The sequence below is a fragment of the Carassius carassius genome, chromosome 32, assembly GCF_963082965.1.
Source record: "Carassius carassius chromosome 32, fCarCar2.1, whole genome shotgun sequence".
In the NCBI taxonomy this organism is placed as follows: Eukaryota; Metazoa; Chordata; class Actinopteri; order Cypriniformes; family Cyprinidae; genus Carassius; species Carassius carassius.
Window position 1 is genome coordinate 29,371,477 of NC_081786.1, and position 25,417 is coordinate 29,396,893.

The 25,417-nt window shown below is 40.0% G+C and overlaps 1 protein-coding gene across 3 annotated transcripts in view; it reads left to right on the forward strand.

Annotated features, from left to right (window-relative positions):
* Window positions 1-25,417, forward strand: part of ttll5 (tubulin tyrosine ligase-like family, member 5) — a 153,623-nt gene that overhangs the window by 80,319 nt on the left and 47,887 nt on the right. For 2 of the 3 annotated variants that reach the window (XR_009425082.1, XM_059520931.1), the window contains exons 21-27: window positions 5,127-5,244; window positions 6,030-6,176; window positions 6,613-6,707; window positions 6,796-6,917; window positions 8,192-8,770; window positions 8,848-9,035; window positions 14,703-14,821. Coding sequence is in view for 2 of the 3 variants with exons in the window: in XM_059520931.1 (XP_059376914.1) it covers window positions 5,127-5,244; window positions 6,030-6,176; window positions 6,613-6,707; window positions 6,796-6,917; window positions 8,192-8,770; window positions 8,848-9,035; window positions 14,703-14,821 (1,368 nt within the window). In the remaining variant the exon portion in view is untranslated. The remainder of the gene's footprint in view (window positions 1-5,126; window positions 5,245-6,029; window positions 6,177-6,612; window positions 6,708-6,795; window positions 6,918-8,191; window positions 8,771-8,847; window positions 9,036-14,702; window positions 14,822-25,417) is intronic. The other variant, XM_059520932.1, reaches the window with a different exon arrangement.

Below are 25,417 nucleotides of genomic sequence, written 5' to 3' on the forward strand. Positions count from 1 at the left end.
AGCACTTCTAGGAAAGCGCCGGTGTACGAGTTCTGCTGTGGCCGAGCTCTCACCCAAGCGCGCCGCTGTTGCAGTTCCAGGAATTGTGATTGTCTCAGCGTTTTCTGCAACGCGCAAGCCTGCACAGTTGCCCGCTTGCCTGCACACAAAAGCCGTTATCACAGCTACCCAGATATTTCCCGAAAAGAGTGTTATTTCTGGTGTTCCGGCCACGGCCGATGGCGCTATAAATGTAGTGACGATGCCCTCTCCTCAGATGCCCAATCTCCACATATAAGCACAGCCCTGCACACAGGGCTCGCGCCCATAAGATCGACTCAGGTCGGTCGCGCGCGCTACATAGTAAACGTGCCCACTCCTCAGTTCCCACAAACACTATGTCACACACGGCGCGCGGTTTCTGTAAAAACAAAACCCGTGCACGTACGCTCTGCCCAGGCAGACAACGAGTCGAAAGCAGTAAATGTGCACGCTTACAGCCCACAGTTACTCGCAGACATCACGAGTCCCACGGGACCCGCTCAGCCCTCCCTCAATCGGTTAAGCACCGTGGCGGGGTCGAGGAAGAGCGATCTGCCCGCTGTGATCAGCACGCTCCCCGCCTCAAATGCCACAGGCATAACGCCCATGGTGCAGCACATCGAAGCACCGCCGTTGCCCAGTCAACAGAGGGCGCTTTGCATCCAGCCCTTAGCCATTCATGCAGATGCATGGTCAGCGCTTCCAGGGGTTTCGGATTGGGTGCTAGACATTATAAAGAGAGGCTACTCGCTACAGTTTTTTCGACGCTCTCCGCGCTCTTCAGCGCGCGCCGAAACTACGGTCAAAACAGAAGTAGCACACCTACTTCGGGCCGAAATATCAAAACTGTTAAGCAAAGGGGCTGTGGAGCCTGTATCTCAAGCTCAAAGCGAAGGGGGGCTGTACAGCAGATACTTTCTAGTGCCCAAGAAAGACGGGGGTCTCAGGCCCATACTGGATCTAAGACAGCTGAACAAGGCATTGGTGAAACACAGTTTCAGAATGCTTATGACCAGGAAACTCCTCGCGCATATTCGCAGAGGAGACTGGTTCATGTCAATAGATCTGAAGGACGCGTATTTTCAAATACAGATAGCTTCACGTCACAGGCGATACTTGAGATTCGCCTTCGAGGGCCAGACATACCAGTTTACAGTCCTGCCGTTCGGCTTGTCCGTGGCTCCTCGTACGTTTACGAGGTGCATGGACGCAGCGCTCGCTCCTCTCAGACTCAGAGGCATGCAAGTGCTGAACTATTTGGACGACTGGCTGATTCTGGCTCAATCACGAGCAGAGCTCGTGGAACATGGGGCCATTTTACTCGATCACCTCGAGAAACTCGGTCTCAGTGTCAACTGGACGAAGAGTTCGCTGAACCCCAGTCAGGCGATACTGTTCTTGGGTATAGCTCTGGACTCACGTTCCATGACGGCGCGGCTGTCACCACAGCGCGCGTTGGGCATTCAGCGTGCAGCGAGTTCTCTCATGGCCTCAGCATCTCCAGTTCTTCGGTTGGGCCTGCTCCGCATGCGCCCCCTGCAGTTCTGGCTGAGAGTGCGAGTACCGCGCGGAGCGTGGATATCTGGTCGGCTGCGTCTCCGGGTCGCGTTTTTGTCCCCGAATCAAAGTCCACCACGTCTTAGTCCGTTCGGACAACATGTCTGTGGTGTCCTACATAAATCGCCAGGGCGGTCTCGGGTCACGAAACCTGTACAGGTTGGCGGAGCGCCTCCTGGTTTGGGCTCAGCGCAACTTAAGCTCGCTGAGGGCAGTTCATGTGCCTGGGCTACAGAATCTGGGTCCAGACAGGCTGTCCAGAAACAACATTCCCACGGGCGAATGGTCTCTACACCCGCAAACAGTCCAGCTGTTGTGGGAGAGATTTGGCAGGGCGGAAGTGGACCTCTTCGCGTCCCACGAAAACGCTCACTGCCCCGCGTTCTTTTCCAAGAACGAAAGCGCGCTGTCACGGAGATGGCCGTGCTGCCCGCTTTATGCTTTTCCCCCCGTCTCCCTCCTTCCGCAGGTGATAGAACGGGTGAGGGAAACGAGATGCTCAATACTGCTTGTAGCACCATTTTGGAAGAACCAACCATGGTTTCCAGATTTGATGCAGTTAGCAGACACTGCCCCGTGGCCAGTGCCGTTGAGGAGGAATCTCCTCTCGCAGGCCGGGGGCTCGATTTGGCACCCTCAACCGGAGTTGTGGTCCCTCCATGTGTGGGCGCTCAACGGTTACCCGCTGATCTCTCAGTGGGAGTGCTAAATACCATCACTAAGGCTAGAGCTCCGTCGACACGACGGCTGTATGCCTCAAAGGGGTCGGTGTTCTCCAGCTGGTGCACAGCTCGGGGATGTTCACCCCTTAGTTGTGAGGTGACGGAGGTTCTCTCCATCCTACAGGAGCTGTTGGATAAGGGCAGAGCCCCCTCCACGCTCAAAGTTACGGCTATCGCAGCGTTTTCTGAGACAGCGCTCGGTCAGTCAATAGGAAGGAACGATTTGGTCATCCGCTTCCTTAGAGGAGCTAGGAGGCTGAATCCTCCCAGACCTCCGTCAGTCCCTGTATGGGACCTCGTGACGGTTTTGGAGGCCATGAAAGGTTCCCCTTTCGAGCCTATCATAACCAGAGGTGGGTAGAGTACCCAAAAACTGTACTCAAGTAAAAGTAAAAGTACTTCTAGAAATATTTACTCAAGTAAAAGTAAAAGTACTAGTCTTGAATAGTTACTTGAGTAAGAGTAAAAGAGTATCGGATAAAAAATCTACTCAAGTAGTTAGTTACTAGTTACTTTGGGTCATATATACTGAGCCCATTTTTATTTAGATATAAAGATAAAATGTATGTAATGTATGTGTGCGTGTATAAATGTATATATTTCATCAGCCTTTACTCCAATTTATGTAATTTATTATAAAACCCTGTCTGTTTACTTAAGTAACAGACATAGGTGTCATGCCATAACATATTTTTAATACGACTGACTTTATATTAAATGTGAATTTAACATTGAAAGTTAATGTGATATAAATATTGCTACTAATCTTTCATTGTTCAGAAAGAGAGCAAATAACATTTACATTATTAAAGATAATTTACACACGTACAACAAACTAATGTCACAGTGGTATCGTGTACTGTAATCGAATGTAGCCCAAGTTATTACCTGTTAAACAGTAGACAGCACACGCGGTGTTCATCTAATAAGGATCTCCATCGCTAGCAAATAATAGCCTTTGCAGATTTCAATTCAGTGCAGTTCCATAGCCACGTTTTCAACGCTCTTTCTGTTCTTAAACGTTACAACTCCGAGTGAACCACTTCAGACACTCAGCGCGTTTGGCAGGGAACTGAACGACTCATTCAAACTGATTCATGAACCAATTCACTCGTTTGCCAATTGGTTTGATCAAGCCTTTGAACAGAATTGACTCAAAAGAATGAATCATTCGCGAATGGGCATCGCTCATTGCCCAGAGAAAAGTAGACGGCGCGTTTGGAATAAACTGAAGCATTTATAACATTTATTGCATTAAGATAAAGTAACGAGAGGAGCGTTGCCCACAGTAACGAAGTAAAAGTACAGATTTTTCCCCAAAAATTTACTCAAGTAAGAGTATAAAGTACCCATCTTTAAATATACTCCGAAAAGTATTAGTTACCCCAAAAAATTACTCAAGTAAATGTAACGAAGTAAATGTAACTCGTTACTACCCACCTCTGATCATAACGATTAGTCTTAAGCATCTGTCGTTCAAGGCAGTGTTCTTGTTGGCTCTCGCTTCAGTGAAGCGTGTGGGTGACCTGCACGCGCTCTCGGTGAGCCCGTCATGCTTGGAGTTTGGGCCTAATGACTCAAGGTTCATATTCAAACCTAGGCACGGTTATGTGCCGAAATCCCTCAACACGCCGTTTCTGGCTCAGGTTATTGCCCTGTCTGCCCTGTCGGTGTCAGGAGAGGATGGAGACTCGAGTCTTCTTTGCCCTGTTAGGGCTTTAAGAGCTTATGTGTCTCGCTCCGCTGTCTTTAGACGGACTGAGCAGCTGTTTGTCTCGTTCAGTGGACGTTCCAAAGGAATGGCTGTTTCAAGACAGAGCCTATCCAGATGGATAGTTGACGCCATAGCATTAGCTTACGCTTCCAGGGGCCTTCAGTGCCCACTGGGCGTCAGAGCACACTCCACAAGAGGCGTCGCCTCGTCGTGGTCTACGGGGATCTCCTTGCAGGATATATGTATGGCGGCAGGGTGGGCCTCGCCGTCTACATTTATCAGGTTCTAGGGCGCTGCTAGATATGGAACGGAGGGTCACCCCCCCCCACCACCCTCCTGTCCTGGGCTCTCTGTGAGTCCCTCGGGTGACTGTGCACTGTAAATCCTGGGCGTCGCTTCCAGGTTTATTGGTGTGTGATCCCTGCGCGCACGGCGCTTTACATGGGGTTCCCGTAGCGTCTTAGCTAAGACGCAGTACGAGAGAACTCTCGTAAGAGAACGTACTCGGTTACTAACATAACCTCGGTTCTCTCTAGAAGAGGGAACGAGTACTGCGTTCTCTGTCTTGCTTACGATTCACTCTGGTTCGCTTCGGTGATGAAATAAATCAGGTGAGTCAGCCTTTTCGAGCTCCTTTTATAGGGTTGGGCAGCTCCCGTTTCGGGGGGAAGTGGCATGAAGGGCGCGAAGCGCCCTTATTGGTCTGATGTTGCATCAGCCTGCGCTCGATAGGCTTGTGCAGTTGCCGCAGAGCAGCCAATGAGCGAGCGAGCCGTCTCGCCTAGGGCTGTGTGCTGCTGCAAATGCGCTTTACAACAATTCAAAATTAAGGATAATTTTTTATTTCAGTATTTCGTGAAAAGAGACTTTTCCCGTAGCGTCTTAGCTAAGACGCAGTACTCGTTCCCTCTTCTAGAGAGAACCGAGGTTACGTTAGTAACCGAGTATGTTTTATATTATCAAAGGGATCAACCTACAAAAGGCTTAATTCTAGTTGCCTCTGTATAATAAACTGGAAATAGGTTTTATTTTGCCCTTTCCTAGTTTCTTCTGCTCTTTTCTGTTCTCTTATTTCATGGCTTTTTGTTCTTGTGCCTCCCTCCCTCCTGCAGTAAAGTTCAAGCACGCATGGCCTTCTCCTCTTACCTGCACCGTGTCCAGCTGCGCCTGCTGGCTGAGAGCAGAGCCAACATGGGCCCGGCCTGGACACAGAAGGAGCATGATCAGATGGTAAACCATGTCTGGTTTTATTGAAATATCTGCTTCACGTAGTATCTGACAAATATACGTCTCTAAAAATGATATAAAAAAAGTTAGTTCACCCCATAAATGCCATCATTTAATGTTGTGGGTCAATTTGACTCACACTGATTGTTGGGTTTTTGGAAATGCTGGATACCCTATGATGTTTTTCTTGATATATTGTGACTCTTTCTCATTTGAAGTCATGAATATGCAAGCAAAGTGCCAACACTTTGATATGTTGTGGAATGTGCATATGAATTTGTCTCAGTATTTTTATGATTATTACATTTCATGGTTAAACGCAGCTGCTCAGACCTAAAATAAAATAATGCATTTTTGATATCAGTTTCTCAAGTACCCTCCGAGGATTCTTTTTTTTTTTTACTGCATTAAAACCATAAATTTTTATCAGTTCATGCTTATTCAATAAACATGCATGAATCCATAACGTTTCTACGTTTCTTTCTTTCAAAATGGTAAAAAAAGTTACAAATAATTAATTAGCAAATAAAAATGTTTTTGTAATGACAATAAAGTCGCTTTTGACTTAAGCTCTGCTAAATGCATAAATGTAAATGTGTGCTTCATAATAGCAGCACACAGTTGTATATGAAAGCAAGCTGGCACACATGTAAACATTTGATGTTTGAAAACATTGAACGTCTGTGCACCTTTGATACTGGTCTAATATGTCTGTTTTATAGCTACTTTATTAATGTGAGTGCTAAAGACTGTGTGTGATGGGTGCTGTTGACCGTGTGATTCTGTAGGAGCTGGTGGTTCGCTTTCTGAGGAGAGCCAGCAGTAACCTGCGTCAGGACATGTGTCTGGAGGAACCCAGCCGTCTGCTGTGTCTGTCAGACCGCCAGCGCATCCTCTCCCATCAGCTCGGGAACTTCATACAGCTCTATAACCAGGTTTGCGGATCAGCAGGCCGATAATGAAAGCAATCAAGTAACAAGTAAAAAACTAGCAAACAGCAATTCATCGATACAGACTACTTTGAGTATGCTGGCTTGACCAAAGCTGAAATAGTTTGAAGGTTCGTTTGAAGCTTTTATAGGCCCTGTTCAGTTTGCTTTGGCATTTTGGCAGAGGTTTTATGGTTATATAAGCCTCGAGTAGTTTGAAAACCATTAGAAATGCCTTGCTGTCATTGCTACGGTGTTTTGGATAGTATCTAGGGTGCTGCTAAATGATTGCTTAGGTGTTCTTAGTCATCAGTAAGTTAGTCTTAAGTTAGTTAATTATGACAGTGTTTGTAACATTATAAGTGGACTCCAGGGATCATTATAAAATAAATGAAATGCAATGCATGACCTCTTTAAGTCAACTTTTTTAAATAACCCTCAGGAAACCAAGCAAATGGTGGAGAGTTTTGACCAGATTCCAGATGAGGATCGCTGCATCAACTCCAATGTTTTCCAGGAGTTTATTCTGGAGGCGAGGTCGGTGGGATGCATCTAGAGCACATGGCTTTACTAGGACAAATGCAGTGGCCATGTTTTTCAGTGGTCATTTTGCTTGTTCTTCCAGTGAAAGTGACTTGGAGGAAGTCCTTACATTCTACACGCAGAAGAATAAGTCTGCCAGTGTGTTTCTGGGCACAAAGTGTGACAGCAGCGGAGTCAAGAGGAACAGCGATGACAACAGAGGGAGTGAGATTTCCTCATGTTTTATTTACCATCTCATCAGCCGCGCATGAAATATGACACAGCACACATCATAAAAGTGTTTCAATAACAGATGCTGGTCTGAAAGGAATAATTCACCCAAAAATGAAAAGTCTGTTATCATTTACTCTTCTCCATGTCATTCCAAACCCATAAAACGAAACCCCAATTAAGTTATTTTTATGACTTTTAAGTTTTGGTTACATTAAATTTCATTGGAGGGACAGAAGTCTCTCAGGTTTCATTAGTACAAATATCTTAATTTGTGTTTTGAAGTTTTACCAAAGTCTTGTGGGTTTGGAATGATGTGATGTATTTCTTACTTGCTTCTGTGTAACTCAGAGGAAGATATATTTTGATTTGAGAAATGCTTTTTGTCCATATAGTCCAATGCTGTTTGGACCCCAAGGTTCTTTAAAATACCTTCTTTGTGTTCTGCAGAAGAATCAGATGCATATATACTGCTGTTATATGGTTCTTTTGTGGCGTTTTGGTCTTTTTTGCGCCTGGTCACTTGATGTTTTCTTGAATAAAAATCAACGTAAACCCTAAAGGAAAGACTTTCATAACAATTTAGAAGAGTCTTTGAGGTTTAGACCCTCTGTTGGTGAAACGCATTAGGGCTGTGTTAATCTGCAGGTCAGATTTCTCCAAACTTGATTGATTGTTGATGCACAGCCGATGAAACAGCTTCGCTTAAGCTTGCATCTCCAGATTCCAGCATTCACACTTTACAAACTTGTTTCTTTCTAATTGTTTGTGAAATTTTGCAATTTCTGGGGAAACATTTCTATTTTTTTTTTTCAGAACATGAAATATAAATGAAACTAAACAGAACCCTATTGTTATTGTGACCTTAATACCAACATAACATAGTTAAACATATTGTAACTTTGTGAAAGTGTTTGATGATTGCTTAAATGATAATAAATAGTGCAGCGATATGACACAATTCCTCATAAAATGTTACAATTTTAAAATCTAATAAGAAGAAGCCAGTGTAAAGCCAGTCATGATTATGAAATAAACCTTAACAGGGTGATCAGGATCATTTCCATCTATTTATTTATTAGTATTAATTATATGCTTTTTTGTTTGTTTTTGTTTTTTGCTAAATTGATCAATTTTGGTTAATGTTGTTGATATATTTTTTGTGTCTGCTATGGCAATTTGTGTCCCACACAGAAAGAAGTTTGTCTTTTTTAGGATGTAATAATTTCCTGATAATAACAAACTCATGTATTTGCTCTCTCTTGAAGCAGCTGCGTGCATCAACACGGACGCCTCTGATGGTTTAGAGAACGCAGAGATCCAACACAAAGACGGTACTGCAGCTCAAACCGGAAACCAGGGCCAAAGTAAATTAACCCAAAGCACAGAAAGCTGTAGTGCAACTAAACATGGTAACAAAACCAAATGCAACTCATTGCAAAATGGACACATCCAAAGGAAAAGCCAAAGTGGAGACTGCGCCGTTATTGAAGTGCTACCCAATCCTTCGGCTGCTGCAGAGACTGAATCAAGAGATATACCAAACAAGACTCCCACTTCTGCTGTCAGAAACAAGAGAGCTCTGTGTAAATCAGGCAGTGATCATCCGAACGCTGCAGCTCTGGAGTGTGAACACATCGTCTTACAGCACTGCCTCCCGCCGCCGTACGTCCAGCCGCCGCCACATCCACTGGCCAGCAGCTCGTCTGTGTGTGTCACATGGGCCTCCGCACGCAGCCAATCGACTGCACCAACAGCTGCCCAAGAAACACCTCGACTGATCCATTCTACCGGTGTCCTACCCAGAGCCGTCCAGAGATCAGCACGGCCCTCCTCTGCAGGACACGGTAATCTGACTACTTTAAACTGATAACCTTTTAAAAGATTATGTTTATTTCCAGTTTGTCTCTGTTCTGCTTCACAGTCAGTCAGAAGCCCAGTCTGAATAAGTCCAGACCTGGATCTGCTGGTTTGCTGAAAGAGACGGACTCTCTGTCGGCCCAGGCTCAGTCCAACCAGCTGGCCATCGTATCTGCTCTGCGCAAACTAGTGGAGAAACAGGCGGCTCGTCAGTACAGCACGTCCAGTCACATCAGCCTCCTTACACAACACGTGAGTCACCATTTACACATCACACACAAGATTACAGCCTGAACACTCTTCATTTGGACTGTCTGAGCTATACATTTAACAGCGTCAGTAAGATTTTTTAAGAAAGGACATTTGTATTTTTAATTAGTAAGAACAAATTCATATTCAAATCATTGCAAAAGATTTCTATTTCAAATAAATGCTGTTCTTTTGAACTCTCTATTAATCTGTGAATCCTGAAAAATAAAATGTATCACAGTTTCCACAAAAATATTACTGTTTTTAACATTAATAGTAACCAGAAATGTTTGTTGAGCAGCAAATCATCATATTATTCTGATTTCTGAAGATCATGTGACACTGAAGACTGGAGGAATGATGCTGAAAATACAGCTTTATGTCACATGAATGAATTACATTTTAACATATGAAGAGTTTATTTGCAAAAACAGATAACTCTGTATTTTTTTATTTTCAAAAATCATGTTTTTTTATTGTTATAATTTGTTTAATTGTGTTAGTTAGCTGTTTCTTTATTTTAAAAAATTATCTGTTTTTGCAAATTAAATCTTCATATATTCACATAGAAAACAGCTGTTTTAACTGTAAGGATATTTCACAATATTAGTGTTTTTCTGTATTTTTGTTCAAATAGATGAAGCCTTGGTAAACATTTTGTTTTTACATTTCTTAAAAATATTTTACAAATCTTAATGAACACAGGGTCAGGGAATCATCTTTAGAGATTAATTTGGGTAACTGGCATTTAACGAGTGTTTGGTTTATTTTTTAATTTCATGAATAATTGCATTTGAAATGAGAACATTTCCGAGTACAACAGTGACTACAGTGAAACTATTTTTTCCCATTCACTTTTCCCATCATTTTTTATGTCTCTGTTTACAAGCCATGAACCAAACCAAACCAGGTGAAACACAGCATTACAAAGAATGATTTGAAGACAAAAAGACAAAGGTTACAAAATAGTTTAATGGCTTAAGTCCTGTGAATCATGTGATGAAGAAATATAAAACAAAATACACAAATATGTAAGTAGTTTGAGAGTGAGTTTGTTCACGTCATTGAGCTTCAAAGACGCTGTTGCAGTACATCATTGTCATAGGTTTGCCTCAAGTGTTTACTGTAGAGGCAGATAGTTTGACTGAAGAGCTCTCAGTAGCGTCACATGTATTTTCAGTAGCTGTCTCTCATGCATCCGCCGGAGCACACAGCATGAAGCTGGAGTGTGTCTGATCCGGAGTCTGTCAGGAGCGGGATACGCTCTCTGTGTGGTCTCATTATCAGACGCTCCACAGGAGAGGTGCTCTCTGTTCAGGTTTAACAAGCAGCCCGTTTCCCTCCCAGTAATTGATTCTTATAAATTAAAGAATGTTAGGGACTGGCACCAAGTGCAGGGGTGGGATCAGTTCAAGCTCCCTTACTTTGCTGAACACCTGAAGTGTTTGAGATGAGACGGACCACACAGATTCCCTGACACTCATGTTACTGAACGCTGTAACTCTAGAAGGTGTTTACTTTAGTTTACTGTGAGTTCACTCGTGTCATGTCTTTCCCTCTCGGCCTACAGCTTAATCGCTTGAACAAATACACCATCGGACTGAAACTGTGTTTTCTGGCTAAATCAAATGTCTGGAACTACATGACGCTTCACAAAAATATATAATGGTACCACCTCTGTTCTGCATAAGAGACAGTCCCATTCACTGACTCTGGTTATGATGTTTTGCATGATCATTTTAAAGGCAGTGGAACATTCTGTTAATTGGCAATAACATTTCCTGATTTAGATGTAATTTTGTGGGAATAGTTTAATGAAGTGCCAGAAATGGTTGGCGTTTTCAGCCTTGCATTCTTTTCTGTGGAAATCTGGCTTCTCCAGCAGTCATTTTAAACACCTCATTCCAGTAACTACTGCTTAAATGAGTGAAAATCCAGCAATTGTAGCAATTTTCTAGAAAAAGAGCAGGTTGACAATAGCATTGTTCTGACTTTATAATGACAGTCTGAGGTATGAAAAAGGCAAAAAAAAAAGTGACAGTGATAATTATAGAAGGAAATGCATTGAATTATAGAGGGAATGTACAGTCTGAGAAGCCTCAGGTGGTTTCGTCTCTCGTGACCTCTGCCAGTCACCCACATGTAGGCTTTCATAAAGAACTTTTCAGCCTCAGCACGGATCAGAACAAACCCTTGTCATAACCCAACATAACATTATTGTTCACCTCGCACCATTTAGCTCCAAATATAGATGCAGTTCAACACTGCAATCTTCACATTGGTTCAAGCTCTTTCAGCCCTTTCTGCTGCGGGGAGAGTGAGGGCATACAGTAATTCATTCACCATCCATACTAATCATTATTAATGAAATAACCTCATAGTTTTAGAATTCTTTTAGACTACTTGAGGTAAGGAGATGCCAAAATATGGCTTGAAAATAGAGATGCATGAATTGGGGGAAAATCTTAATTGCAGTTTTTCTGATACAATTGTGTTTTAAAAATGCATGTATTTTTCAAAATTCTTTGATCGTATATCAATATGAAAATATCAATGTAAATACTCTTATCATTTTTTATTATGAATATCATTATCACTAAATGAGAATATTAAACAAAATAAGAAATATTATTATTGCAATATTTCACTGTAAAATAAAAATAAAACCGTATTTATGAAAAAATAATATAATGATGTAGTAAAAACAGTTAAGCTTTTGTATTTCCAGAAAAACTGCACAGAGTCCTGAAAGCTTTTGTTTTGTTGATACGTGCTTCTCACTCAAAGTTTGTGAAGATGGTTGGTGCATGTTTCATTCCCAGAGGCACCCTAAAGCATCTCAAACTCAGAGCAGATGTTCTTGGAGCTCACATGGTTTATTTATTGAGAATTGTGTCACTGAGATGCTAACAAACACTGGCGGATCATGAGCTGCTCACGTGTTAATGAACACAGCGCTGCGCTTCACTTTGTTATTTGATCATCACACTAATGATGCGATTTCAGTTTTACTTCAGTTAATTATCCAGCCCTTCTTGAAATGTTTACAAAAACAACAAAGATTAATTATATTTATATTAATGATAATATATTAATATATATTAATGATAGAAAAAAATAACAAAACAAGCACAATATACATGAACACAACATGACTACATGAGTCACAGGCCAGAGAGACAGAAGGAGTACAAGTGGAAAAATATGATGTTGAAACACCAGCATTCACACCGATAAGTGTAAGTATAAAGTCTGAGTCCAAACTTAGAAACTGTAATCCTCCTCTTCCCAAAGGAACATGGTGTTTTTTCCCTTTACTGGAATGTATGCAGAACAAAAACATATTGCAACACCATTTGAACTCTATTCATGAGAATGCCAGGTGGAAAATTAAGCATTGGGTTTCAGTAAGAATTCCCAAAAACCACAAGCTCAGTAGTTTTTCTGCACTGCAGACACAGAGGGATAAATGAAACGCTGCGCAATCAGTCTTCATCTGGATCTTCACTACTGTAAGAAACATCTGAGAGCTCAAGAAACATGTTCAGATAATGTGCTGTTTCATATCTGCTGACAGGAGGGCAGATCAGGAGCCAATGTCTGCCATGTTTCAAAGTGAACTCCTTCAGTGAGGTCTTGCATTCATTTAAACACCTGCCTCTGAGGAATGCTTGACATTTCCCGTTCACCCGGCCTGACCACAGCGCAGCACACCATCCACAGGCCACTCAAACAAAAACATGAGCCCAGAAATAAAGGCCTTTCATGTGCAGCTCTAACTTTTTCTAGGGCAGTGGGGTTTTAGGTCAGTCTGGATCTGCACTTAATTTTGCTAGTGTCATGGCAACAGTGATTTTTAATAGAAAACATTATGACAACTGCAAAAAATCTGGTCAACTTTACAGCTTATTCTGCTCAAGAGTGATCCGTGGGAAGACATGTAAAGTGATATATGCAAAAATTAATATAGATCTACCTTTAAAATGAATTGTAGTACATCCATTTGCCTAAAATAATAACAATATCTAGCCAGTTAATTTATGGCTAGTCTAGAGTTGATCATGACCAGAAAAAAAGTGAATTTTTATTTTTTTATTTTTTTTATTTACTGGAAATGTAAAGTGTATAAGGGATAAGGGATTTTTTACTTTTAGATAGCAAATTGAACTGAATTATATAGACTTAAATGTAGTCTTAAAAAAAGTCTCCTGTCGCATGTTGAGAGAAATCAGGAGTAAGAGCAGAGGGTCATTCTACAGAAACATCCATTTTTCTGTCCCTAGCCTTTACAGAAATATTACACTTGAAAAACACATTAGGGTTAGATTTTTTTATTATTTATTTTAAAATAAAACAATGTGTTATTTGAACAATTAGACGTTCTTGCACCATACATTTGGCAATATTTGTTTTTAATTAATTATAAAGAATTCCAAGAACCACAAAACTGCTCGTCCCCACAGCCATGTACACAGGGAAAGTGCTTTATTTTGCAGTCAAAATCAGGGTTTTCTACCATTGTAATTACAAAAATGTATTCATAACGATCAAATATATGATATAAATGGCATGATAAAATAGAATGCTCAATAAATATTATAAAATATATAGTGAAAACAGTGGTCCCCAGGATTTGTGGATTTGTGTCACTGGTGTTATGACATCACTTGACTTCCTCCTCCCAGTTTTCTAAGGATCTATGAAAAAAGCCCATGTTAAGTCCACTGTTTCTTTTCAATTATCAGAAATGTTCTCATTTAGCTCACAATTTCATATGAAGCTTTTAGCTGACATCACTGGTTTGACCTATTTATTGTTAGGAAATTGTAAAAAAATAAAATAAATAAATACTATAATAAAAATTTATTAAACTACTTAATTTGAGTATACAATGATTGACAACATATGGTTTGATACCTTACAGAAGACATTTTGTAAAATGCTTTTTTCATGAAAATTGTCACTAGTGTAACTGTAGATCAGGTCTTATGTCACTGGTGATTCATTGTGTCACTGGTGTTACCGTACTGTTTTTTTCTTTCAATTTAAATAAATAAAACATAATCTCCTTATTTCTTGCATTTTCATTATTTTTCTGTAACTCTGACTACATGTGCTGAAAAAATATCAAGAAAAAATATTGAATAAAATATTTTTTATATCGATAAAGAAGGTAACACCGGTGACAAAAAAATGTTTAATGTGGTCTTTAAATAATTGCACAAAAAAGCTAAATAGAAAAATAATTAAGCTGTCATTTCTATGTGATCCAATTTTTGCTGAAGTGTTAAACCTTCTCCTGAGTCCTATTCTTCGTGCAATCCAGAATGATTTGAGCTATGATCTCTATTATAGACGTGAATTTACATTTCCATTTTTCTTTTGGTGTGAAAGGACTTGTTACATTTGCCAAAAAATAGATGTATTTGATATTAAAAACAAACTACCAAGCTCAGCCGAATGCAACAAATGCAAAAGTAACATAACACATTACTTTACTTAAAAAGTAATGTAATTTGTTACTTTTTTATTGTAATGCATTACTTTTAAAAGGAACTTTCCCCAACACTGGATATCTAGTGTTTTGGACAAACACAGACCTGTTTTGTATGAATCACGAATCATTGTATGATCATTTTGTAAGAAAAGGTGATCGTTCTTTCCCAACAGCTGGCGAATCTGAATCTGGCCAATGGGCTCTTCAGCAGAGGAGGTCTAACGTTGGGTCCTGGGGTCCGGCACACACCTTTGAGAGCGATGCATACACACATGACCACTGGTGACTCTGGGTAAGTGTTTGTGATCAGTCTGGACTTTTGGGCCATTTCTGTTGTGTTGCTCACATCTCAGTGAATTCAGGTATGGTGATTTGTTTCAGTGCAGCCTAGTCTCACAGTAGTGTCATTATTCAGCTCAGCTCCTTTCAGTGTTGTTTTAAAAGTGCAAAATGCAAAAAACACTTTTATAAGGTTTTTGAACACAGTTGTGTGGCCGCAGTGTGTGAAAACAACCAGCCTATAATGTTAAAAATCCACTCATTGTTTTATTATCCCAATAATTCATAAACAGTTTCTCCACACAAAAAGAAGCAGTTCTAGGTTTCTCACTACTATGACGACATAGTCGGTGAAAGTCCGCCCATTTGTGACACTCTCTGCACTATTAGCATAAACCCTGCCCTGAGTGAGAAGCAGCGGTCCATCATTACTGTTCTCCTGCTGTAGCTGCTGGAGGTACAATGTCAGCACCAAAGAGACATTAACCCTCTGAAGTCGATTAACGCGTATACGCGTTATGAGGCCTTTTCTCCTGATAACCCCGAAAAGAACTAAATTACACTTTCAGTTTGATTGAGCAATACATCACTCGAATCTGTAAAGGGTCTACTTTTTTTGTATACAGACATAATAACAACAGAACTTTGTGCATTTATAAAATAAAGATAACAAACAAGTTGTGCTGTCTGCAGCCTTGGTCTGCGGTGATCTTAATTTACAAACACATCATTAAAATGAACTGTAACTCAGTGAATACTCAACGAAGAGACATGAGAGATATATCTATATCTATAACTCAAAATATGCCCCGCAGAAGAAATCCAGGAAATCCCTATCACTGCAGCTGAATAAACAGAAGATTTAACTGCTTTTATTGATTCAACATGACTAATAAACACACGACTACGACAATATATATTATATGCTTATAATAAAGTATGTAATAATGCAATGCCTTTATCACTGCTTAGAATACTATGAAATATGTTGTGTGCCTTATTCTGTGTAAGAAGCCACATCATCTCAAAGAAGGATTTACTTCAAACACTCGACTGACGTTTTGAAATGAGTTTAGAGCAAAAACATGTTATTAAATGTGGTATTTTCATGTGCTTTCAGAAGGAGCAGGGTTTACAAGATAAGAGCCATAATTCATTGAGAAGACAACTTTATTATCGCAGCCCAATTTCATAATATTGATGTATAATATCGATGATATCGTCTGCAATTGTTTTGAGTAGCTTGTCAGTGAAATACGGCTCTGTGTAGTAAATGCTGCTCCATCAGAAAGCACGTGATAGAGATTTACTACTGATTACAGAACCAGCTTTACTGACAAGATGCACCTTACTATTGCATGCAATTTATTGTGCAACCCTAATATAAAAGGACCATAACTATAAAGATAATGATATTAGCATCCACACCAGCGAACAATATTGTCTGTTTATTATGAGCGCATGTCACTTTAAATTCTTGAGCTCATGATAGCAGGATGGATTCTGATTGGCTGTCAATGTTTGTAATGTTCATCAGCTGGAAGAATTCATTCTGAAAGTGATTCCAATCATGTTGTTTCTTTGTGCCTTTATCGTTATAGTTGTGGCGTGGACTGTATCTTTATAGTTATCTTTATATTTATCATCATTGGTGTAAACAGGCCTTAAGTCACACTGATTAGTGGTTTAAAGTGAATTAAAGCCTTAACAATGGGAAATTGAAAAATTTGTGAGGGACTGAATAAAAGAATGTGCAGTTTATTGATTTATGTTATTAAACAAAGAAAACAAAAGTGATCATAGAACAAAGAAATGTGATAAATAAGTGATCAAGACAAAAGATAAACAGCTTTAGTGTAAAGTGGACTGATAAAACCTTCCACAAAACTTCCATCCACAGCAGTAGGTGTCAGTATAATGTCCAAGACCCTAGGGATGAAGAAGAGCCAACTGAACATAAGCAAATTCATAGAGTGAATTTTTATTACTTCATATGCTTATACAATATCGACAGTGTAAGAAAAAAAATGGTGTAGTTAGAAAAGGCCACTGTGTTCCTCTGGTATTCAGTCAATAGTCGGTCTGTTTTTCTTTTTTCTCCCAAAGATGCAGAAGACCCTGAGTTCAAAGTGCTCTGTAAAAGGGTGAATTAGCATTCTGTAAACTTTTTGGGTGTGATCACCTTTGTAGATTTTTATAGGTGCTTAGCTGATGTTGGCCAAATCGGTCACGGGTGATAAAACTTACAGGCCAGTAACAGCCTCTGAAGAATCTTTGAAGAAAGCATATAGCCCTTTCACACATACAGACTTTTCCGGAAAATTACTGGTAAATTGCCGTAAAGAGATCATGTGTGAACAGGATCTTTTAAAAAATACCGGTAAATTCGTTCCGGCAATTTACCGGTATGAGAAGTTGTAACATTACCAGTAAATTGCCGGAATTCTGCTGTGTACATAGCCTATGTTTAATCAGTTTAGCCTTCTCAAATAATCACAAATTGTCTAAAATAAAATCTAAAGATATAAAACAGTTCAAGCATGTTAACGATGTTTTAACATTAAACCCAGATAAATGTGCGCTATATCAAATATTTTGTGCGGAGTGCAAGATAAAGCACGCTTTTTGGGACATATAGGTGCCAGTGCGATCATAATATAAAATAAAGAAATATAAAATAAATAAAATAAACATGCTTTCTGTCGTCTCGTCTTGAACAGGAGAGCTTAAAAAAATAAACCGAACTCAGCGAATACATGCCTCACAGACATGATAAATATATCTATAGAAAGCTTTAAATTACTACTTAACGAAATAATAAAAACGAACAACAAAAAATCTTAATACAATCATAATCCGTATAGAAGGCGCGTCTAATGAGGAGATGACGAGTCAGGCAACTTCATCCTTGGGACACAGACTCAGAAAACATTATTAGTAAATAATTCAAATATATTTTTACTATTTCCCTCTGTCACATTCATGGTAATTACTTTTTCTGGTGCTTTGCAACATCTTTTGATCTCAATTTGAACGCAGAACTGTTTATCTGCGTTGATAGACTATTTGATATGAATTTGGATCAGCATAGTCTAAATTTGCAAATTTACATTTCTGCAATGTGCGTCTTACAGGCTGCAATTTACAATCGCAACTTCATTGTGCTATTAATCCTTTCAAGACGATTTTCACTAAATTGGTCAGCTCCCGACAGCATCAGGTGTTTTATTAATGGCGAGTATAATTATTTAAACCAGTCGTCTATTACGATGTCTCTGTAACAAAAGCAGTTGCATGAATACTAAAGTTTGAAACAAAAATGAAACCATCAACAGAAATACTGATCACGTATTACCCTCCATGTTTAAAAATACAAGCACAGCTATTTAGAGGTTATTGACGCCACAGAATTTACCGGTATTTTGGAATGGATGTGTGAATGGTGCTTTTCGGGAAAAAAGACGGAATGTCGTTGACTGTGTGAACAGCGCATTTTTTAATTTACCGGTAAAGTCGTTCCGGTAATTTTACGGCAATTTACTGGTATTACTGTGTGAAAGAGGCTATAGAGTCTAAAAATAGTTGTAAACGTTGTGTTTACAGAAGTATTCCAAACTATCTCTGTGATCTGTAGTGTGCATTCTAGTGCAGCGTTGCTGAAATCTTCCATTGTTTTGCTTGCCCTCTGTGTGAGAGCACGTACGTGTTAAGCTTGGCAGAGAGTTTGATCCTGTGGTAGACCAAGTCATGAGGGTAAAAACAGAAGAGCGTCTCCCAGATTCCCCTCTGTGGCCCAAGTGCAAGTGATATATTATGAGTTTCTGAGCTCTGTATGAACGCACATGAGACTGCCGTTTCTCCAGGCCTCGCAGTGGAAGGGTTATGTACACGCTGTTTCTCCTGTATTTTTACAGTGATATGCGAGTGACAGTGTCTCAGACACATTTGCCCTGATCTCCCCCCACTGTTTTTCTAGTCCATCCCTTCCTCATGTATGGAACTATCAGGGAATTCCTGGAATGTCTGGCTTTTCCCTTTGTAAAATGTTTTTATTTCCACAAAAGACAGCGCTGCCGTTATATAGAATCTGTAAGAGTAGCCGGCGTGTGGTTTTATGTTGATATCTAAACCAGACGGTCACTTATACCAGCGTTCTCTTTGTGATGGCTGCATTTGTTTTATCACTGCTCTGCTTCAGTATGTCAGGGCTCATATTTAAGAGTGAAGCTCATCTCTAATATTAGGACTTTTTCCATTACATCGACTGTAAAATGGTGGAGGGTGGAAAAGATGTTAGACAAGGATTCATCTCTCCCGCTAAAGTCTTTTCCACTGAGATTAATTGCCAATTAATCATAATAGCGTTGGGGAAGAACGGTTGCCTTTTGTTTGCAGCGGGAGATTTTATTCCTGGTAAAAATGTGGCATCCCATTTGTTAGGCATCTGGCTGGAACTTTCCGCCGGCTACTGTGTGCTATGCACCGAATTACACAAAAACTGAAGTGAATTCCTCTGCCGTTATCCTTCACCTCGTACTTGGCCTGCTCATTGTGGAGAATCTCAAATGAATGCTTGTTTAATAGTGCACCGTAATATTTCTTGTTATACTGCTCAGCCCTTTCTTGCTGCCTTTAATGTTTGGGGGCTTTTTTGAGCACCTCCTCCACATCCAAGATTTTGGGGCCAGTGGTCTGTGCCAAACATGCTGAAGCCATTAAGTATGCTGTTGTCAAAGCCAAGGGGGTTAGGCATAATGGCTTTCAAAGAGAAGCAGGGACCTTTGAAGTTGTGCTAGCCAGGAACTGCCAGGTATGCTGGATCAGCACTTCCAAGCCATTGTCCTCCTTACCAGCTTTTCCCTCACTGCACTGCAACGTTTAGTCTGATGCTAATGAAGAGTGGCCGAATCCTGCAGCTGAGCGCTTGAGCTTTGGGTTGTTATTTTTCACATTAGGTATGTGGCAGCGTTGTCGTAAGCCTGAAATATTTGGGTGATTTTAGTTCCACTTGGACGACTGTTTCAGCTGCCTCTTTTCTTGGCGTCGGTCGAGATTCATTTCCAGTGAGTTATTGGTACCACTTGCAGATGATGATGATAATACTAGTCGTGGTTTAGATTGGTAATGGAATGTCACAATTATTGAATATTTAGGTTTTGGATTGTGTCATAGGCTGGAAGAATGTAGATAGTGCTGAATCGACTCTTAGCTCCTCATCTTGACTGTAGTATTTCAGGATTACTTCTGCTGATGGCCTTCACACTTTTACACACAGTCCTAATGTATATATTGACCGCTGCAGAAGTTTATGAGGATCAGAATCACTCGATTGAGTGTCAGGAGGTGACAGATTCATTCACTGACTTAAGTGATGATACAGGGTTTTTTTTTCTCTTTTTTTGTCATTGAGTTTTTAGTTAAAATTCTGAAATAAGTGATGAAAACAAAATCAAGATATTTTCAAGATTTATTCTAAAAAATAAAATACATCAGTAATAACCCCCTTTGTGTCTTGAAAAAGGCAGCTGATAACAAGTGTCTAAATGGGACTACAGAGATTGTCAGGGACACAACCTTCCTAATTTTTTCTTCGCTTTCAAGGCATTGTTGTGTTTATAATCATACTCTTGCAAACTATTCTAAATCAAGCTTTCGGGAAATATTTAGTTTTAAAATGAAGATTGACATAGTTGTTGAAGTTTAATGGTTATGACGTTGAAGTCACATGACCGTGGCATAGTTCATTTTTATCTTTGTTTAGCTTTTTTACTTATGTCATTTAGGCTTCAAATTTATAATGGTTGTCTTTATTTGTTATTATCATAATGAACAATTTATGTCATAAGAATTAGTGGTCGACCGATATAGCGGCTGATATTTAAATATCGGGTTTGGCTGATAAGTTTTTCTGCTTGGCCTATGTGTTTGAGGTGGGACTTTTATTTTGACAGCACTGAGAGCGACAGCGCCTGAGCATACAGTACTCACACTCTCTCTCTTGTTTGTCATTGTTAACAATTCTGTCTAATACAGATATAAGTCTGTCTAATAATCAGATAGAACGGTTAAACCAAGGAATTAATGTATACAGAACGTTCTATAACGATTTATTTTATATTAGGCCTATTGCTAATAGAAAGGCAAACATTATAATACTTTCTCGTTTGCCATCAGCATTAAGCAAATACGCATTTATTGCCGCTTTTCCACCGAAATTACCCGGAACATTTGTACCAGGAACTTTCTTCCCCAGGAACTTTTCTCCCCCCAGACCTGTTGCTTTCTGCATTTCCACCGCGGTGTAAAGTACCGGGAAGATTAGGCAAATAGACTGGTGACGTAGATCTGCGCGCGTTTCTCAATACAAAGTATGCTGATTTTGGACGTGCATCCTCAGTAGTGCGGACATTCGTCTCGGGAGTGTTATGTCCACGACAACACAAATCCAGTAAATCTGCAAACAACAGGGTCCTTCATAACTTCAGTCAGCAGACCATGGCTACCATGGCTGGACTGGCCATTGGGCATACCGGGCATTTGCCCGGTGGGCCGACGTGCTTTTTGGGCCGATATCTCATACTCATACTTTTTTTTTTTTTTTTTAACGGCCCATAAAATTCGTACATCGGCGGCCCATTCGTTTTGTTTTGTTTTGCTTAATTGGCGGCGCTGGGTTTGTGCCGGTGTAATGCATTGTTCAAAGTCAGTGTTAGTTTTCTTTTTGACAGACCAGCCCATGAAACACGTAGATCAGCGGCCCATTGGCTCTTTTCTTGATTGACACCGGGCTGGCCCAATCACAACTTTAAACGAGTGAGCGAGCGGCAGCAGTGTCGAGAGAAGAAACGCAAGGAATGTGCAGATAAATAGCGTGAAAAAATAGAACCAGGCCCTTAAAGCAGACACTGTAAACTGTGTCAAAATATACGTCCAGTGTGAAGCTAGGCCTATATGTTTTTTTCTTCTTCATGGTGCATTTTTTGACTGATGCGCCTTATAGGCTACTCCGGAGCGACTTAGTATATTGATAGGCTACACCTGTATGAATTCCCATTTTACTTTTTGAACTCCATTATTGAGCCGAGTTTTGCTTGAAAATAGTGTACTGTTGATGACTGTGCAAGACTAATGAATTCAGGGTCAGGCTTGAATGAGCATGCTTCAGACTCGTGGTGTGAGCAGAGCGAAATTGGAGCGGGAAATGTGACGCTCCGTCCACCGTCCTTTTGAAATTGCCGCTCTGCGCTCTGTCCAAGATCCCCCCGCTCGTGCTCCCCGCTCGCTCCCGCCTCACATGCTCTGAAGGCAAGTGGCAGTGTGATACTGTAAGCTACTATGCAAGCCACCAGTTATAGCTTGATGAGCCGCATGCGGCTCGCGAGCCGCGCAATGAGTAAATGTGCCCTAGTGTGAGCCTTGATCTGGGAAATAATGATTTAAGGGATCCTGTATCCAGCACCCCTCCTCACATCTGGCGCCAGAGATGCGTCCTCCTTAGACACTCCTGAGGGATTCTGTCTGCTGACTCAGCATCTCTCAGCCTCACTCTGCTCCCTTACACTAGTCAAGACATAGAGACACTGCTCAATTTAAAGTTGACTTTAAACATATTAGTGGTCATTCTGCTATTAAAAAAAACACACGGTAAGTTTTAGACCTAAAAACAGGTCCTAAAAACAGCTTTGACTTTGACTTTCTGGTCTTTATTGTATTAAAGAGATGAATACATCAGCATAAGACTCTTTAGCTCTGCCCACTTGTGCCTTATTTGTAGGTATGCACCGGATGACTGGGGGTTTTTTGATTATAATGCGTAATCAATCAGCAATCTTTTTTTTTTTTTGGAAGTGAGAAAAAAAAATGTTTATTTATACTTTTATTTAGTTCCACTGGTAAAGACCTTTTTTTCTCCTCATCAAATTTCAAACGAAAACAAATGCTGAATGCTGATTAAGTAGCATCTTTGTGTGGACTGTTGAATGCTTGTGGATTGTGTTGTTTGGATTGTAGAACTATGCAACTTTTACCTTTAATTTCACATGGTTACAGTTAATGTTTTTATTTAAAGTCAGTTTTATTTAGTTTTGCCCTCTGATCTATAGACGGTTTCAACGGCAACAACATAAACAAACGTTACTTCGCATGCGCGCTTTTGTGGACCTAACTTAACTTCCGGTAGACTTCCAAAAGTCCCTCTAGAGTAGATATTTTTTGATAACAAACAAAATATGTTTGCCGCGTGGATCAGGCGGCCTTAATGAAAATGCAAATTCATTCTTTGCCAGCAGGAGATGTTTTAAAGCATAGACATAAAGGGCGAGAAATAGAGGTTTCCCCAGTAACAGCTGGTTCAGCTACGCTCACAAACGCTGCTTTATCAGGCATATAACATGCAAGTCTTCCTTCAGAAATACAGCGATATTAAAACACCTGTGCCTCGTTTTGATATTTAAACATATAAATGTAAGGAATTATTATTATTAAACGTGCAGTACGTAACGTTACTCATGTTTGTTCAACGAAGCCTTTTTGAAAATCGATCAGTTTTAAAATTGTGGCGAGTCTCCAAAAATAAATAAATGTATGGGAAACACATCCCGCAGCACAACCACCTGAGCCCTCAGTCTACTCATCACCTTGACTTTAACTGCGTTTGTAGAAGGCACCGCAGCCAGACCGATATACACAACACAGACCGGAAGTTAACTTAGGTCCAGGCGCGTGCGCCCGATGAAACCGTCTATAATAGAGAACTGGATTGCTCATGACGTCATGAAAGTGAAGCTGACACACCACCATGTTCGTAATCCATTGACTTCCCATACAGTCCATTTAATTAATAGGAAAATGTAGTAATTTCATGAGAAAACATCACCTAACAAGTCAGCGTTTTTAAATCGAAAGTATCCCTGTACATACTTACAATGCAAACACCCAAGACATTTAAACGGCTATTTTTTTAATGTCGGGATTTCCCCTAACATTACTTATTAAAAGGCTATGTTCATTACAGTAGCGAACATCAACATGATAAACATCAGATGGACATATATATGACAAATGGCAAAGTGCTCGTTCTGAAATCTGAAGAAAGATTTATGCTTTGTATACCTTTATTTGCCTTGTACAGTTATTAATTGTTTATATAATTTTGTTATAGTGTTTTATTCGTACAGTAGGCGCTAACTGCAAATGTTTCAACAATTTTGTTAACAGCATTCATTTTGAAGCAGGCAATGATTTAAACGGTTAAATTGATGGATAATTTAGCATACAGCATTTTACATGGAAACGGTAATGCTAGTAAACATAGGGCCTATTTGCGTGATTTTCGAGAGTCTGAAAGAGATGTTGCTCAATCAGGACAGTAAAAATATACACATCATAATTTATTCATAGAAATAACTGACTACGTACAGTACAGACTCTAATCTTTATTTAAAAACGGTAAATTAAGCTTTTCATTTCAGTATAGAGCAGATATAATAACAGAGGCTATTGTATTATTCATTGTATATTTAAATACATTTCTGATACTAATATGATCATGTTATATAATTCCTGAATAATTACGTACATAAAGAAATTGGCTATATTTTGTGTTGGATTGTTACCTGTGTCAGCAGTGCACAGCAGACACACACACCTAAACGGTTAAATATATCTCTTATCTTGCCCCAAAAGACTATATACATTGCAGATAACATCTGAAGTAAAAATAAATAGTAAAAATAAATAAACATACACGTGACATTAAAAAATACTGTTTGACTGACGATGTATCGTCACCGAGATTTGACAATACGAATATCGATACTGTTGGCCCTGTATCGATATTGTGGCACGTGCACAGCAGTGGACAGTGCTTAATTTGAATACAAGAACACCATGTAAAATTTAGTAGAAAAGTGCAAGGTTTCTAAAAAATAATGAATAGAGAATAATATATAGGCTACAACTAGGTTTAACCTGGCCGCAGAGGAACAAAACCGGGGTTGCCTGATATAAAGAGATGTTATCCTCAAAACATTGCGCAATATGGAAATATCTGTTGACAGCTGTTTTATACAAGCTTCATTATGCAAATGTGAAAATAAAGTAAACCTGGTGCTTGTCGCATTCCTTCCCAAAAGTGGAAGTCGCGCATGCAAAGATGGAGTTGTGAACCTGAGTCACTCTGATTCTGTTCGTTTTGTTACCAAAGATATTGTTTGAACAAGTTTGGATTGCTTATGATTGTTATTAAAAAGTGGCAAAGTTGTCAGCTATTGTAAGCGCCAGCCAGACCAGCACCAAACCAGCACTAACCAGAGTAAACGAGTCCGGACCAACCTTGGAAGTGCATGAAGATGTAAACTGGTCTTTCCGCAGGCTTTTATGCCACATGCAGGAATTCTTGGAGTAGGACTGTAGTGTGTACAGAGTTGAGTTAGAATACACCATCTTTCAGAGCGCTTGCATCTAAACTGACTAGCACCTCTAACACTATCTGTAACTATTACCCTGACCAGCTCTTATTATTATCTTGTTCTTACATATCCTTTAAAGTTGTAAATAATGGATTCCGCAGGATTCAGCTGTACATCGTAATTTCGAGGAATGTGAATAA